Here is a 15,803-nt window from a genome sequence, read left to right as displayed (position 1 = left end):
AATAAAGCAGGGTAGTGGTGGCATTAAAAAAATCTCTTAAGATTCAAAAATGCATAAATTCATGCGGGGCATGCGCATAGCATTTATTTATTTATTTATTGGTTGTTTACTTGTTAGATATCTAATATTAGGCTATTTAAGAGAGATTAGAGAAACTGAAGGAGTCAGAGGAACACCAAAAAAGTTGATACTTTCATAAGTTTTGATTAGTAAAAAGGGATAAAGGACAAAATTGGTTAAAGAGTTGTCCTTAAATATGATTGTACATTATGCAAAAAGCACTGATCAGCTTTTCTCTATCACATAATTTTTTTGTAATGGAATATCAAGACATTAAAGCTATCCACTTTTAAGTTGTGATTAAATATTAGAGCAGGTTGAGGTAAGAGTCTGTGGCTGCTTCTAATTGGTATTTGACCAGAGGACAATTTTTCTTTTCTGGTTAGTTCAGGGATATTCAGGTTTGGGCAATAATCTAAAAGGTCTGTTGAGACCCTTTTCAGTTCTAGGAGAAAATGGAGTATATGGTAAAGACCCTAATACTAAGCAGTAGATTTGAACCTCTTTAAATAGACTCACATTTCCTTGGTCTTTTGAAAGAAAATCTAATATGTTAGTATGTCTCACAGAGTGATTTATTTTTGCCCTGTAAATATGCTTTTGAAAGTACGGTTTATATTTCACTTTTTGCTTTTTTTTTTAAAGACTATTTCAGCATATGAAAAAAGGAGGTCCTTCCACATTATTGAAAGCACTTCCTTTGAAGCTTCAGCAAGCAGCGTTTGAAAATTCATACTTGAAAGCTCAGGAAGGAATGAGAGAAGTGGTAATTTTAGTAATGCTTATTTGCTGTTATCATATGCTTTCTATAAATATGCCACGTATTACTTTACCAGGTTTGGCCCAAGACAGTATATATCCAGTAGTTCACAATATAAAGTTAGACTAGAACAGCTATATGAATTTATTGAAATTACTTTATTTATAGGTCAGAATTGGTTGAATAATGACAGTTTCTTTTGGTTCAACTTATATGCAACATTTTTGTAGGAAAAACAGAATTTACTGAGTTTTTATGGGAGTATAAATGGCTTATTTTTTAATTAAAAACTATTTTTTGGTAAGATCTGATTAAAAGCTAATTCACAGAACAGGTGACAATAGGAAGAAATGGATTGAGAAAAAATGTTCTAATTGAGAAGATCAAATTATCTTTGTGCTCTTTAATGAACCTTATGATTTTCACATTTTTCTGTAGAATAATATTTTTCTTAAAATGGCAAAAATTGTCTTAGTGGTAGAATTTATTCATTTATCTATGCCTTGATTTGTTTATTAAAAGTATGTGAAGCAGTTAGTCAAATGACTATATATTCCGTAACAGCACCAAACTGAAAAGGAAAGTTGCATGAAAGAATGTGAATTTAGAAAAAGGTTTCAATAGATTGGAAAAATGAGTGTAAATAATACAAAATTTACTAGAAATAACACATATATTTTAAAATCAGCCTGTCATGTGCAAAAAGGGAGACTACTGACCTGACAGCAATTCATTTGGAGAAAGATCGAAGAAGTTTTACATCTTGAGAGCATAATACGAATCAACATTGTTATCAGAAAAAAAGCACATTCTGTCTTAGATGTCATTAATAGAAGCAGACTGTAATGAACAAGTTTATAGAAAGAACTTGAATCTTCTATTCATTTTTTTTAACATCTTTATTGGAGTATAATTGCTTTACAATGGTGTGTTAGTTTCTGCTGCATAACAAAGTGAATCAGCTATACATATACATATATCCCCATATCTCCTCCCTCTTGCATAGCATGTTGGGTTTAGTTCCCAGTAAAACTAAATTTTTAACTATTGCTAGAATGTTAGAGAGTCTGAATGTTAGAGAGTCTGTAGATCTATCTTTTATAAGGAATAGGTAAAGGAGTTGACTTAGTGGGAACCTCATAGCTATTTTCAAACATATCAGTGATTGCCATTTAGTAAAGGAATTAGGTCCTTACCTTTTTTTGTACCAAAAATAGCAGTAGGATCAGTGACTGGCAGTATTTTCCAAAAGTGAAGAGAAACTTCTACCAAGTATAGCAAGTCAAAAAATGTACATGTCTGTTGGAAGAATGATTGGTTATTAAACTAGAAGCATATGTCATTCTATCTAGTTGCATGACTTTATTGGTTTTTATAGTAATACATATGATAATATTTTTAAAGAATAAAGAGCTATATATTAAGTTATAATGGTAAACATCTTAGGAGGTAATACTTGGTAGTTGAAGAGCTTTTAGTCTCTCACTTTCCTGCAATTTCTTTCTTTCTCTTTTTTTTTCTTTAAAGTGCTTTATACCCATTGAAATGTTTGGCAATTCTTTCTATAAGATCTTATCAAAAGCAGTCTTTCCCACTGTAGAAACTGTGGTCCTTTCTCATAATGTCTCTTCTTAGCTCCATCACTATAGGATTTAAAACTGTTCACGGGCTGCTTAGATGTTGTCGTGGTGTACTCTGGTTTTAGTCTGGTTGGTTTATTTGGAATATTTAAATATTAACATTGCATATTGTTTTTAAAATTCTTCCGAAGTCCCACAGAGCTGAAAACTCTGAAAGTTTGGATGAGCTTTGTAATAGAAAGGCCATTTTACTGATGATGATAGCTGTGGTGTTATACTATAGCCCTGTATGTGAAAAACAGGCTTTATTCGCCCTATGCAAGTCTGTGAAAGAGAATGGATTAGAGCCTCACCTCATTAAAAAGGTACCTGTGCATGAATATTTTTTATTATACTCTTCCTTGGGTAACTTTTAAACAATTAAGGTTAAAGCTAGATTTTTAATGTGGCATTTATTAAAGACTTAGAGACAGTTTTATTTTTTAGATTTGGAATATTAGAAAGCAGTAACTTTTAAAATAGTGTATTTATTTGTATACAGTGTCAGGTTTTACATTAAGTTTAAGAGCATTTCACAAGGCAGTCATTGAACTAACAAGAGTGAGTGACCTGTCATCATGCAGACCAGGCCCTCTGGAATAGTATTTATTGGGGGAAGCAGAGAAAAAAGGAGTAGTACATGTTTTGCCTAGTGGATTCTGGAGCAGGACATTGGGATCTAGCAGGGCCAGGAGTCAAATTTTAGAGCTGTATAGCTTTTAAGTTGCATGATTAGGAAGACCAGGGTCCAACACAGTGTTGTAGAATGCTTACTCCTGCCCCTGTTCCAACACCTCAGCATTAATGGTTTGGGAAGTTCCAAGCCTTTACATCCTAGATTTTTACGTGATGAACCAGTGATAGATCATGGCTTGATATAACTAGCATGGTTTCCAGTGGAGCTTTACAGTAGGCCAACCTATAAGTAATCAGTCTAGATAGTTAAACTTTTACCTCTCAGTATTAAAGTAAGAAGTTACTTTAAAAAAAAATTATACAGTTACACTACCTAATTATTATTGTACGTGGAATATAGTGTTTGGATTTTTCTCATTTGGGTTTAGGACTGAGAAGAATTGTTTTACTTTATAATGAAATATAATCAAATCTTGAAAATTGAAACATATTTTTCTGTTTTTATTCATTTAACATTTATTGAGGGGTTTGCTATGTACCAGGCACTGAGTAATTATATTAAATACATTTTTCTCGTTGAGTTTTGCTCAAGTGGGTCCTTTATTATCTCCATCTCATAGATGAGTGAATCAAGGTATAGAAAAGTTAAATGAATGCTTAAAGTCATACTGTAAATAAATATTAAGGATTTAAATGATTTATTATTTCATTATTTTCTTAAAACATTGACTTCTTTTTTGATTTGTATAGGTTTTAGAGAAAGTTTCTGAAACTTTTGGATATAGACATTTAGAAGACTTCATGGCTTCTCATTTGGATTATCTGGTATTGCAATGGCTAAATCTTCAAGATACTGAATACAGCGTATCTTCTTTTCCTTTTATTTTATTAAACTACACAAGCATTGAAAATTTCTACAGGTAGGTTTATATCTGTCACATGTGAAATATATTTAATTTAAAATTAGGTATTAATGATAATGTGAGTGTTGCAGCATTTTTGTTTTTTTGTTTTTTTTTAATTTAATTTATTTATTTATGGCTGTGTTGGGTCTTCGTTTCTGTGCGAGGGCTTTCTCCAGTTGCGGCAAGCGGGGGCCACTCTTCATCGCGGTGCGCGGGCCTCTCACTATCGCGGCCTCTCTTGTTGCGGAGCACAGGCTCCAGATGCGCAGGCTCAGTAGTTGTGGCTCACGGGCCTAGTTGCTCCGTGGCACGTGGGATCTTCTCAGACCAGGGCTCGAACCCGTGTCCCCTGCATTGGCAGGCAGATTCTCAACCACTGTGCCACCAGGGAAGCCCATGCAGTGTTTTTTTAATGGCAGTGTATTGAAGTGGACTTAGGATCTGGTCCTAGCTGTGCCAGTAGCCAGCTACATGACTTCAGGCAAGCCACATGAACACCCTTTGAGACTTGCTTTCTTAATCTTTAAAGTAAGGGAGTTACATATAGAGATCGTTAAGGTCTCTTTCAGCTTTAATACTTAATAATCTTCCCTATGAAAATCAAAGGTAAATTACTAGTGACTGATTATTTCTGCCTTATTTTTCTTATTTGTTGTTTGACTGTGGGCCATTTATTCATTATTTCTGTTTGATTTAAAGTTTAATGTACAAGTATTTATTTTGCTAACTCCAAGTCTGGAGAAGAAAATTTTGAAAATGGAGAGATTTGAAACAACTAATAATGTTTAGGTATCGGGATGATGGGAAGGCAATTTGTAATTGTTTAGTGGTCCTTATTGTTTGTTCATTTTCACAATAATAATATTTACATTTATTCTTTGAATTTATTAATTGCTTTCACCTTTCACTTTACAATAATTTTGCATAAATTGATTATGCAGAAGAAATAAATTCAATTTTCACTTGTTTTTGATCACACTATTAGGGTGATCTCTTTTTTTTTTGGTGTGACTATTTAGAATTCACTTAACTTCATTTCTCCATTTATAAAATTAGAGTAAGGGTACTTAATGATCTAGATAAAGTGATGCTCTAATGCTTATTAAACCATTTTATTTTTTTATTTTTATTTTTATTTTTTTTGGCCGTGCCACACAGCTTGAGGGATCTTAGTTCCCTGACCAGGGATCAAACCCATGGTGGAAACATGGAGTCCTAACCACTGGACTGCCAGGGAATTCCCAAAACCAGTTTATTATTTTAAGGACTATATTATAAAATTTTACTTTGAAGCATTATATTTTTAATGTACATTAAAAATGTATACATTTTAATATACATTGTAATTTTTATATTTTTAGGTCTTGTTATAAAGTTTTGATTCCACATCTGGTGATTAGAAGTCATTTTGATGAGGTAAAGTCCATTGCTAACCAGATTCAAGGGGATTGGAAAAGTCTTCTGACAGACTGCTTTCCAAAGATTATTGTAAATATTCTTCCATACTTTGCTTATGAGGATACAGGAGACAGTGAGATGGCACAACAAAGAAAGACTGCTACCAAAGTCTATGATATGCTTAAAGATGAAAACTTATTAGGAAAACAGGTATGACTTCAACATCTACTGTACTTTTTATCCCCTAATTGATCTGAAGTGTAACTTTAAAACTTCAAGGCTATTTATTCATCATTTATGCAATTAAATTTAATACTATGTGATAATCACTATCTAACATAGGCAATCCATTAATTTTTTGTTATTGTTGTACAGTGTTCTCTCCTTTTGATTAGCTTTTAAATGAAATGTTTTTAATCAGAAATTTTTTAGAAACTTTGGAATAATTTTACCACTTTTTCTTTTAAAATTTTGTTTTAATTGGCAGTAATACATGAATGCAAGCTGGTTATTAAATTCAAACAATACTGAACAAGGTATAGAAAATCTTTTTGACTTCCTCTTTAATCTCATCAAGCCCTTCACTTCTCAAGGAAAAGTACAATCCCAGGTTCCCATACCCTGTTTTTCCCATGACATTTACTACCTTCTAACATATGATGTAACTTACTTATGAATATGTTCATTGGTTTTTATCAACCTTCTCCACTATAAGTACGGTGAAGGTAGGATTTTTTCTTTCTTCTTTTTTGCAGATGTATCCCAACTATCTAGTATATATTGAGTACTCATTATTTGATGAAAGATGAAGTAAAGTTAAAAAGGAACTAACAATTTCTGTTTGTTTTATAGTAATTTATATATATCTAAGATTATTTGAGGCAACTTATATTAAAATACATATGGAAACTTTTTAAGGTAAAAGAGGATTGGTCACTCCAATTTTTTTTTTAATGTGAGGGATGACTAACCAAGCTTGGTCAACATTAGTATTACAATTGGATACACTTCAAGAGACTCTTTTTTTGTTGCCCAGTTATCTGTGTTGAACCAAGAAGTGGAACAGCAAGACTCTCAGTTGCTTAGGTGGGCCATTCCCAGTCAGAACTGGTTGTAAGTCTGTAGTCTGGAGGCAGATGGTGAGTAGAGGTACTCCCTCCCCAAAAGGCAGTTGGAACAGAATGTTGGCATGCCAGGGGGTATGGACGTTATGAAAGACACTCTGCCTCTAGCCCCTTTTACCCAATCTCCCAGCTTAGACTTCTGAGCAAGCCTACTCTTAACTCTTAACTATTCTTCTTTATGTGTTCAAACCAAAAGATAGCAGTTTTGAGTCAGAGTAAGTCTAGAAGGGAAGCGTGATTACATTAAACCCTGATTAAAACACCAGTCTCAAGAATGAAGAGAGGTAAAAATTAAAAATAATTTCTTAGCTTCTTGGTTAAAGGCATAAATCTAATTTTTATTAGTCTCAATTTCATTTAGCATTGTCATTATAAGATAATTTTTTCTTTCTCTAATATGCGGTTTCTCTGAAACAATTAAGATTCTTTTTTCTGTGGATAAGTGTTGGTACCACTGTTATCAGTCTTTGAGTCTTCTAAAACTGTCCATTGTTGAATGCTTAGAATATTTACAGTTATAAGATTGTTTAGCTATACCTAGATATCTGAATAATTTATATGTACCTTAGCTAAACATTACAGATCTGGTTTGTTAGAAAATCATGAAATTAATGAAGTCAGCTGTCATCTGTGTGCAGGGAAACTCACTAATTTCTCCTCTGGTATTAATCAGATTTGGCCAGTTTGTCCTTATTTATTCCAGATATACTGAAAATGGGGCTAGATTTTTTTAAAAATTTATTTATTTTATTTATTTATTTTTGACTGCGTTGGGTCTTCATTGCTGCACGCAGGCTTTCTCTTGTTGTGGTGAGTGGGGGCTACTCTTCGTTGTGGTGTGTGGGCTTCTCATTGTGGTGGCTTCTCGTTGCGGAGCACGGGCTCTAGACACGCGGGCTTCAGTAGTTGTGTCGTGCGGGCTCAGTAGTTGTGGCTTGCGGGCTCTAGAGCGCAGCCTCAGTAGTTGTGGCACACGGGCTTAGTTGCTCCGCGGCATGTGGGATCTTCCCGGACCAGGGCTCGAACCCGTGTCCCCTGCATTGGCAGGTGGATTCTTAACCACAGAGCCACCAGGGAAGCCCCGGGACTGGATTTTTAAAAGGGCTTAAACCTTGGAAATGATGACATGACAACTAATGCGTGAGCCCAGGGAAAGGCTAGGATCCTTAGATTTCTTTAGTGTCACATTCCAGAATAGTTTTGTTATATTAGGAAGTGTTTCCAAACCTCTGTGTGGAAGAGGTAAAGATAGTAAAGATAATAAATCAGCCATTTGCCTTTTGGTTTAAAGCACTGTAATTCCTTATTTGGAGAGCTAACAAATCCACCTTTAAGACTTCACAGTTCTCATTCATTCGGCTGAGGTGTAATGTAGTACACCCATTCTTTATATTTAGAGAACTTATGCCTTTTGTGAGGCTCCCTGTGGCAGGAAGTGGATGATGAAGAATCCGTTCCTGTCCAGGAGGATTTAGCCTACTATTGATGACAGGGCATGTGGGTAGCAGCTAGCCTCAGAATTTGGGATAGCAACCAAGTAGAAATCTGGGGGAAAGTTATGCAGAGAGCAAAGGGATGATTATTGCCAGTCACTGGGAATTCTTACTAGTAAAGTTCTCTAAGTGAGATAGTGTTCTCAAATAAGAGTAAAATGTAGATTGATGAGCAGTATAGATCAGTGGGGAATTTGGTTGGCAGGAAGATGATTAGGTTGAGGAATTTCAGGCTAGACCTGAAGCCTTACTCATTAAAATGATTCTTTTTATTTTATTTTATTTTTTTAACATCTTTATTGGAGTATAATTGCTTTACAATGGTGTGTTAGTTTCTGCTTTATAACAAAGTGAATCAGCTATACATATACATATATCCCCATATCTTAAAATGATTCTTTAAAATTAAACGAAAGAGTTGGATTAAGAGAGTCTTGTTTGATATGATTTCCCTATTTTCCCTTCAGTCTGTAGGTCGGCTGCATAACAGAAAAAAGTGGAGTTAGCTATATGTCTTGCAGATCTTAGATCTTTGGTCACTTTGAATAACTTTGGAAATGAAGCAATAACATGAGCCCCTTAAGCTGTCTTAAAGATCACAGACATGAAAACTTAAATATATTTTAATTTTGTATCCTTGCAGATTGATCATTTATTCATTAGTAATTTACCAGAGATTGTGGTGGAGTTATTAATGACGTTACATGAACCAGCAACTTCTGGTGCCAGCCAAAGCACTGACCCCTGTGACTTTTCAGGGTATGGGTATTTTTAACTTAGAGAATTAGCTGCAATTTCAGAACCTTGGGAAGTTTATTGGTTAACACCTTCAAATGTCCATTTCAGTTGTTAGGCATGTACTCTGCTTTTAAATTCTGTTTCTTTAAAAGTAATTACCTTTGAATTGAAGTATCTGCTCTACTGTAGCCTCTCCACAGTAATTGATCTTTTAATTGACCACCTTAGTCACAAATTCAGTGACCTTTTTCTTCTCAATCTTTTTGTAGTATTTGAGCATTCTGCCATCTCCTGTCTCATGAAATTTTTTTCTTCGTGACACATTATTCTTTGTTCTCTTTTTATCTATGACTTGGCTTTCTGTATCACCTTTTCTTTATCACGCTCCTTTGCTAGGGGAATCTTACTGTACTATAATTTCATTTGGATGTGAAACCCACTTGGTTGTATATGAATGTTAAAATTATTTTCTCAGCTTGATTGTAAGCTACTTGAAAATGCCCTTAACTTTTTTTATATGCTCTACAATGCTAAGTGTATAAAATAGTAATAATATCTACTAAAATACTTTTACATATGTAATTTCATTTGATGTAGTATTTGATTGCTGTGTCTTAAGATATTATTGTGTTTATAGTACTAGCATAGAGCTTTAATTCATAACTGAAGTGAATTGATATTAAGTCTCATTTGTGGAATTGCCATAAACTTTATAAACGATTTTTTAAGCAAATTATTTAAAATTGACTAAGTCCTAGAAAGTTAAAGTATTTAGGTATTCTGATTGATGTATATAGACTGTGATATGTCATTTGTGATTTTATTAAAAGTCTAGTTTTCAGTAGAAAATAATTTTAAAATTTGGGGTTACTGTAATCTAAATTTTCTTTTTGGATTTTCACTTGTCTATCAAGAAAATGTTTTTTCTTGATAATTTTTTTCTGAAAATGATGGCTGTATTTTTTTCTATAACTCTTAGGGATTTGGATCCTGCTCCTAATCCACCTCATTTTCCATCACATGTGATTAAAGCGACATTTGCCTATATCAGCAATTGCCACAAAACCAAGCTTAAAAGCATTTTAGAAATTCTTTCCAAAAGCCCTGTAAGTATACATTACTAGTATAATAACTGAAGGGAGAATTCCTTCTTTTTCAGTTAAAAATCTGTGTAAGTACATCTTAAAGAGAAAAAAAAGTAAACAAATGGAAAATTTATCTGAATAAATTAAGAAAAACACTCATTTACAAGTTTATATCTTGGTATTTTACTTGTCAGTATTAATTGAAATATGTCACATATGAGGGCTGAATTTCATGACATTTTAGTCATGTTGGCTCAGGGAATATATACATATATATATATATAAAATGTATATTTTAAGGATATAATTGTTTACTATCTGAAAACTAAGTAAATTGATAGTAGTTTTTTAGGTTTAAGATAGTAATTTTCTTAATGTAATATTTTGCATTTGATATCAAAACCCACAACAAAATTCTATAATTTAGAATTCTGTATTTTGAATAAAAAATGTATGTATTATGGGCTTAGTATATGTGATTAGGCAAGTTTTTACTAAATGTATCTTTATTTTCTAGGATTCCTATCAGAAAATTCTTCTAGCCATATGTGAGCAAGCAGTTGAGACAAATAATGTTTATAAAAAACATAGAATTCTTAAAATATATCACCTGTTTGTTAGTTTATTAATGAACGATATAAAGAGTGGCTTAGGAGGAGCTTGGGCCTTTGTTCTTCGAGATGTTATTTATACTTTGATTCACTATATCAACCAAAGGTAAATAATATATTTAGACCAATATATAAGTAGTTTTTCTACCCTTTTATCTTAATTGGAAATTTATATGCTTCTACAAGGTAGAAGCCAGAGTACTGTTTTCTGAATTTTGCCTTTTTAATATATATTATATCTACCTATTATATTTTACAAAGTGCATCACTACTTCTCCAACTCTAGAAATCTTTAAGTATTAAGGGTCTTCAACATTTTAAATATTCTAATTTTAGATGGCCATAAATATATATATTACCATAGCAGTTCTGGTCACCACTTCCAGTGTGTGTGGTAGGGGGTGAAGAGGGGTTCCCTGTACACATCCAGGGAATTATCCAGACATCAGCGGATACCTACCCATAGATAGTGTTAGATCCCACAGGTTAAGAGCTCAAGTTCTGCAAGATTGTCCTTTCCAGCCTCATCAGACACTGTTTGAAAGCCCAGGTTATCAGTGGCTATAGATTTCAGTGACCCCTTTCTTGGGTTTGATTAATTTGCTAGAGTGGCTCACAGAACTCAAGAAACCTGTTTACTCACTAGATTGCTGGTTTATTACAAAAAGAAATAACTCAGGAACAGCCAGATGGAAGAGATGCGTAGGGCAAGGTATGGGGAAGGGGCATGGAGCTCCCATGCCCTCTCCAGGCATTTCACTCTCCCCATACCTGCAAGTGTTCACCAACCCAGAAGCTCCCTAAACCCCATCCTTTTGGGGGTTAATGGAAGCCTCATTAAATAGGCATGACTGATGAAATCATCACAGTCATTGGTGATTGAATCAGCTTCCATCTCCCTATGCCCTTCTTGGAGGTCAGAGAGGTGGGACCGAAAGTTCCAACGCTCTAATCACAGGGTTGGTTCTCCTGGCAACCAGCCCCCACTCTTAGGTGCTTCCCCAAATTTACTCATTAACATAAAAAAAGACTGCTTTATTGTTCTCGTCACAGGAAATTCCAAGAGTTTTAGGAACTCTGTGCCAGAAATGGGGACCAAATATATATTTCTTATTATAAATCACAACATAACAGTTACTATAGATTTTGGGATGTATGTTCTTTTTAGCATCTCTATTCCTTTCCATTGACTTTAATGATGTTTCTGTTATTTGTTTTCTTATTAGTAGATAACATTGCCATCAAATAAATTTAAGTCCTTCAAAGCACATGAAGATACCTATTTCCATTTTGTTTTCTCATGTTTTTCTTGTTTGGCTTTGTAAAAATATCTTATAATTTTTATTTTAATTTAAGTCACGTGTTTGTATAGTCATTCAGTCTTTTTCCATCACTAATTTTTTTTTTAGGTTTTATTATTTTGGTAAAATATATAACATAAAATTTGTCATTTTTAACCATTTTTTTAAGTGTCCAATTCAGTGATATTAATTACGTTCACAGTTTCGTGTTCCCATTGCCACTGTTTCCAAAACTTTTTCATTACCTCAAATAGAACCTCTGTACCCGTTAAGCAATAATTCCACATTACCACTTCCCTGTAAGCCCCTTATAACCTCTAATATACTTCCTGTCTCTATGAATTTGCCTGTTACAGATATTTCATATAAGTAGAATCATAATTTATTTTTCCTTTTCTGTCTGGCTTGTTTCACTTAGCATGTCTTCAGGGTTCATCCAGCATCATACTTTTTTATCGCTAAGTAATATTCCATTGGATATATATACCACATTTTGTTTATCCATTCATCTGTTGATGAACACTTGGGTTGTTTCATGGATATGAAGTGGTATCTCATTGGGGTTTTGATTTTACATTTTCCTACTGACTAATGATGTTGAACTTCTTTTCATGAGCTTATTGACCATTTGTATATCTTCTTTGGAGAAATGTCTATTTCAGTCCTTTGCCCATTTTTTAAAATTGGATTGTCTTTTTGTTGAGCCGTAGGAGTTCTTTATGTATTCTTGGTGTTGAACTCTTAATATATGATTTGCAAATATATTCTGGATATTGAATTCATACATGATTTGAAAGTAGTTTCTCCCATCCTATAAAATTTTCACTTGGCTGATAATGTCTTTTGATGCGCAGATCTTTTTAATTTTGATAAAGTCTGATTTATCTTGTTTGGTTTTTTTTTTTGTTTCCTGTGGTTTTGGTATTATATGTAAGAATTCATTGTCAAATCTAAGGTCACAAAGGTTTACCCTTAGAGTTTATTCTAAGAGTTTTATGCTTTTAGCTCTTATATTTAGGTTGTTTATTCATTTTAATTTTTATATGTAGTGTGAGTTAGGGGTTCAATGTCATTCTTTTGCATGTAGAAATCTAATTGTTCCAGTATGTTAAAGAGAATGTTCTTTCCCCTTTGAAGGGACTTGGCATCCTTGTCAAAAATCAGTTAGCCATTGGTGTATGGGTTTATTTCTGGATTCTCAGTCCTATTCCATTGGTCTTTACTTGTGCCAGTACCATGCTTTGTTGATTACTATAGCTTTATAGTAACTTTTGAAACCAGGAAGTGGGAGTCCTCCAATTTTGTTCTTCTTTTTCAAGATTGTTTTGGCTGTTTGGGGTCCCTTGCAATTCCATGTGAATTTATGCAAAAAAGTCTGTTGGAATTTAGATGGAGATTGCATTGAATATGTGACTATTTAGATAGTATTAACATGTCAACAATTTGTCTTCCAATCCATGAACACAAGATGTCTTTCCATTTGGTTGAACTTATTTAATTTCTTTCATCCATGCTATATAGTTTTCAGTGCACAGGCCTTTCACATCCATCCTTGGTTAGATTTATTCCCAGGTATTTAGTTCTTTTAGATGCTATTGTAAATGGAGTTTTTTAATCAATTTCCATTTTAGATTGTCAACTGCTATTGTATAGAAACACAAATAATTTTGTATGTTGATTTTGTGACTTGTAACTTTGCTAAATTTGTTTGTTACCTCTGGTAGATTTATTGTGGATTCTTTTGGGAGTTTCTGTATATATAGAATCATGTCATCTGGATATAGTTTTACTTCTTCCTTTCTGATTTGGATGCCCTTTATTTCTTTTTCTTTTTTAATTGCTCTGGCTGGAAGTTCAGTACAATGTTGGGTATCAGTGGTGAAAGTGGGCATCCTTGTCTTATTCCTGATCTTAGTGGGAAAGCTTTCAGTTTTTCGACATTATGTTGTTAGCTTTGGGTTTTCATAGGTTACCATTATTTTGATGAGAAAGTTTCTGTCTATTCTGATGTTTTTCTCATGAAAGGGTGTTAGATTTTGTCAAATGCCTTTTCTGTTTGTTGAGATGGTCATGTGTTATATTCTTTCATTCTATCAGTGTGGTATAGTACATGGATTGACTTTCCTATACTGATCCACTCTTACATTCCTGGGATAAATCCCACTTGCTCATGATGTATATCCTTTTTTTTTTTTTTTTTTTTATCTTTTTTGGAGTATAATTGCTTCACAATACTGTGTTAGTTTCTTTCTTTTTTTTACATAAATTTATTTATTTTTTTATTTCTGGCTGTGTTGGGTCTTTGTTGCTGCATGTGGGCTTTTCTCTAGTTGTGGCGAGCAGGAGCTACTCTTTGTTGTGGTGCGTGGGCTTCTCATTGTGGTGGCTTCTATTGTTGTGGAGCCTGTGGCTCTAGGCACGCAGGCTTCAGTAGTTGTGGCTTGCGGGCTCCAGAGTGCAGGCTCAGTAGTTCTGGCACACGGGCTTAGTTGCTCCATGGCATGTGAGATCTTCCCGGACCAGGGCTCCAACCCATGTCCCTTGCATTAGCAAGCAGATTCTCAACCTCTGCGCCACCAGGGAAGCCCGCATGTTAGTTTCTGTTGCACAACAAAGCGAATCAGCCATATGCATACACATGTCCCCATATCCCCTCCCTCTTGAGCCTCCCTCCCATCCTCCCTATCCCACCCTTCTAGGTCATCGCAAAGCACTGAGCTGATCTCCCTGTGCTATGCTGCTGCTTCCCACCAGCCAACTATTTTACATTTGGTAGTGTATATATGTCAATGCTACTCTCACTTCGCCCCAGCTTCGCCCTCCCACCCCATGTCCTCAAGTCGATTTTCTATGTCTACCTCTTTATTCCTGCTCTGCAACTAGGTCATGAGTACCATTTTTTTTGTTTTTTAGATTCCATATATATGCGTTAGCATATAGTATTTTTTTTTCTCTTTCTGACTTACTTCACTCTGTATGACAGACTCTAGGTCCATCCACCTCACTGCAAATAACTCAATTTTGTTTCTTTTTATGGCTGAGTTTGTACACATTGTATATATGTGCCACATCTTCTTTATCCATTCATCTGTCAATGGACATTTAGATTGGTTCCATGTCCTGGCTATTGGTGGCTACTAAATAGTGCTGCAGTGAACATTGTGGTGCACGTCTCATTTTGAATTATGGTTTTCTCAGGGTATATGCCCAGTAGTGGGATTGCTGGGTCATATGGTAGTTCTATTTTTAGTTTTTTCAGGAACCTCCATACTGTTTTCCATAGTGGCTGTATCAATTTACATTCCCACCAACTGTGCAGGAGGGTTCCCTTTTCACTACACCCTTTCCAGCATTTATTGTTTCTAACTTTTTTGATAATGGCCATTCTGACCAGCGTGAGATGATACCTCATTGTAGTTTTGATTTGCATTTCTCTAATAATTAGTGATGTTGAGCATCTTTTCATGTGCCTCTTGGCCATCTGTATGTCTTCCTTGGTGAAATGTCTGTTTAGGTCTTCTGTCCATTTTTTAACTGGATTTTTTTTTTTTCATATTGAGCTCCATGAGCTGTTTGTATATTTTGGAGTGTAATCCTTTGTCTGTTGTTTCATTTGCAAATATTTTCTCCCATTCTGAGGGTTGTCTTTTTGTCTTGTTTATGGTTTCCTTTGCTGTACAAAAGCTTTTAAGTTTAATTCAGTCCCATTTGTTTATTTTTGTTTTTATTTCTGTTACTCTAGGAGGTGGGTCAAAAAAGATCTTGTTGTGGTTTATGTCAAAGAGTTTTTCCTATGTTTTCCTCTAAGAGTTTTATAGTGTCTGGTCTTACATTTAAGTCTTTAATCCATTTTGAGTTTATTTTTGTGTATGGTGTTAGGCAGTTTTCTAATTTCATTCTTTTACATGTAGCTCTCCAGTTTTCCCAGCACCACTTATTGAAGAGGCTGTCTTTTCTCCATTGTATGTTCTTGCCTCCTTTGTTATAAATTAGGTGCCCATATGTGCGTGGCTTTATCTCTGGGCATTCTGTCCTGTACCATTGACCTGTATTTCTGTTTTTGTGCCAATACC

At 34.3% G+C, this 15,803-nt stretch overlaps 1 protein-coding gene across 8 annotated transcripts in view; it reads left to right on the top strand.

Moving 5' to 3' along the window:
• ATM (ATM serine/threonine kinase) overlaps positions 1-15,803 on the top strand; it is a 141,313-nt gene that overhangs the window by 42,385 nt on the left and 83,125 nt on the right. For all 8 annotated transcript variants that reach the window (XR_014231814.1, XM_082343427.1, XM_082343425.1 and 5 more), the window contains 7 exons: positions 706-826; positions 2,592-2,765; positions 3,826-3,995; positions 5,342-5,588; positions 8,639-8,754; positions 9,713-9,839; positions 10,336-10,535. Coding sequence is in view for 7 of the 8 variants with exons in the window: in XM_082343427.1 (XP_082199553.1) it covers positions 706-826; positions 2,592-2,765; positions 3,826-3,995; positions 5,342-5,588; positions 8,639-8,754; positions 9,713-9,839; positions 10,336-10,535 (1,155 nt within the window). In the remaining variant the exon portion in view is untranslated. The remainder of the gene's footprint in view (positions 1-705; positions 827-2,591; positions 2,766-3,825; positions 3,996-5,341; positions 5,589-8,638; positions 8,755-9,712; positions 9,840-10,335; positions 10,536-15,803) is intronic.

This window comes from Balaenoptera borealis, assembly GCF_965194805.1.
Source record: "Balaenoptera borealis genome assembly, chromosome: 11".
Lineage (NCBI taxonomy): Eukaryota > Metazoa > Chordata > Mammalia > Artiodactyla > Balaenopteridae > Balaenoptera > Balaenoptera borealis.
Note: the sequence above shows the minus strand (reverse complement) of the source record. Positions and strands in the feature narration are given on the sequence as shown.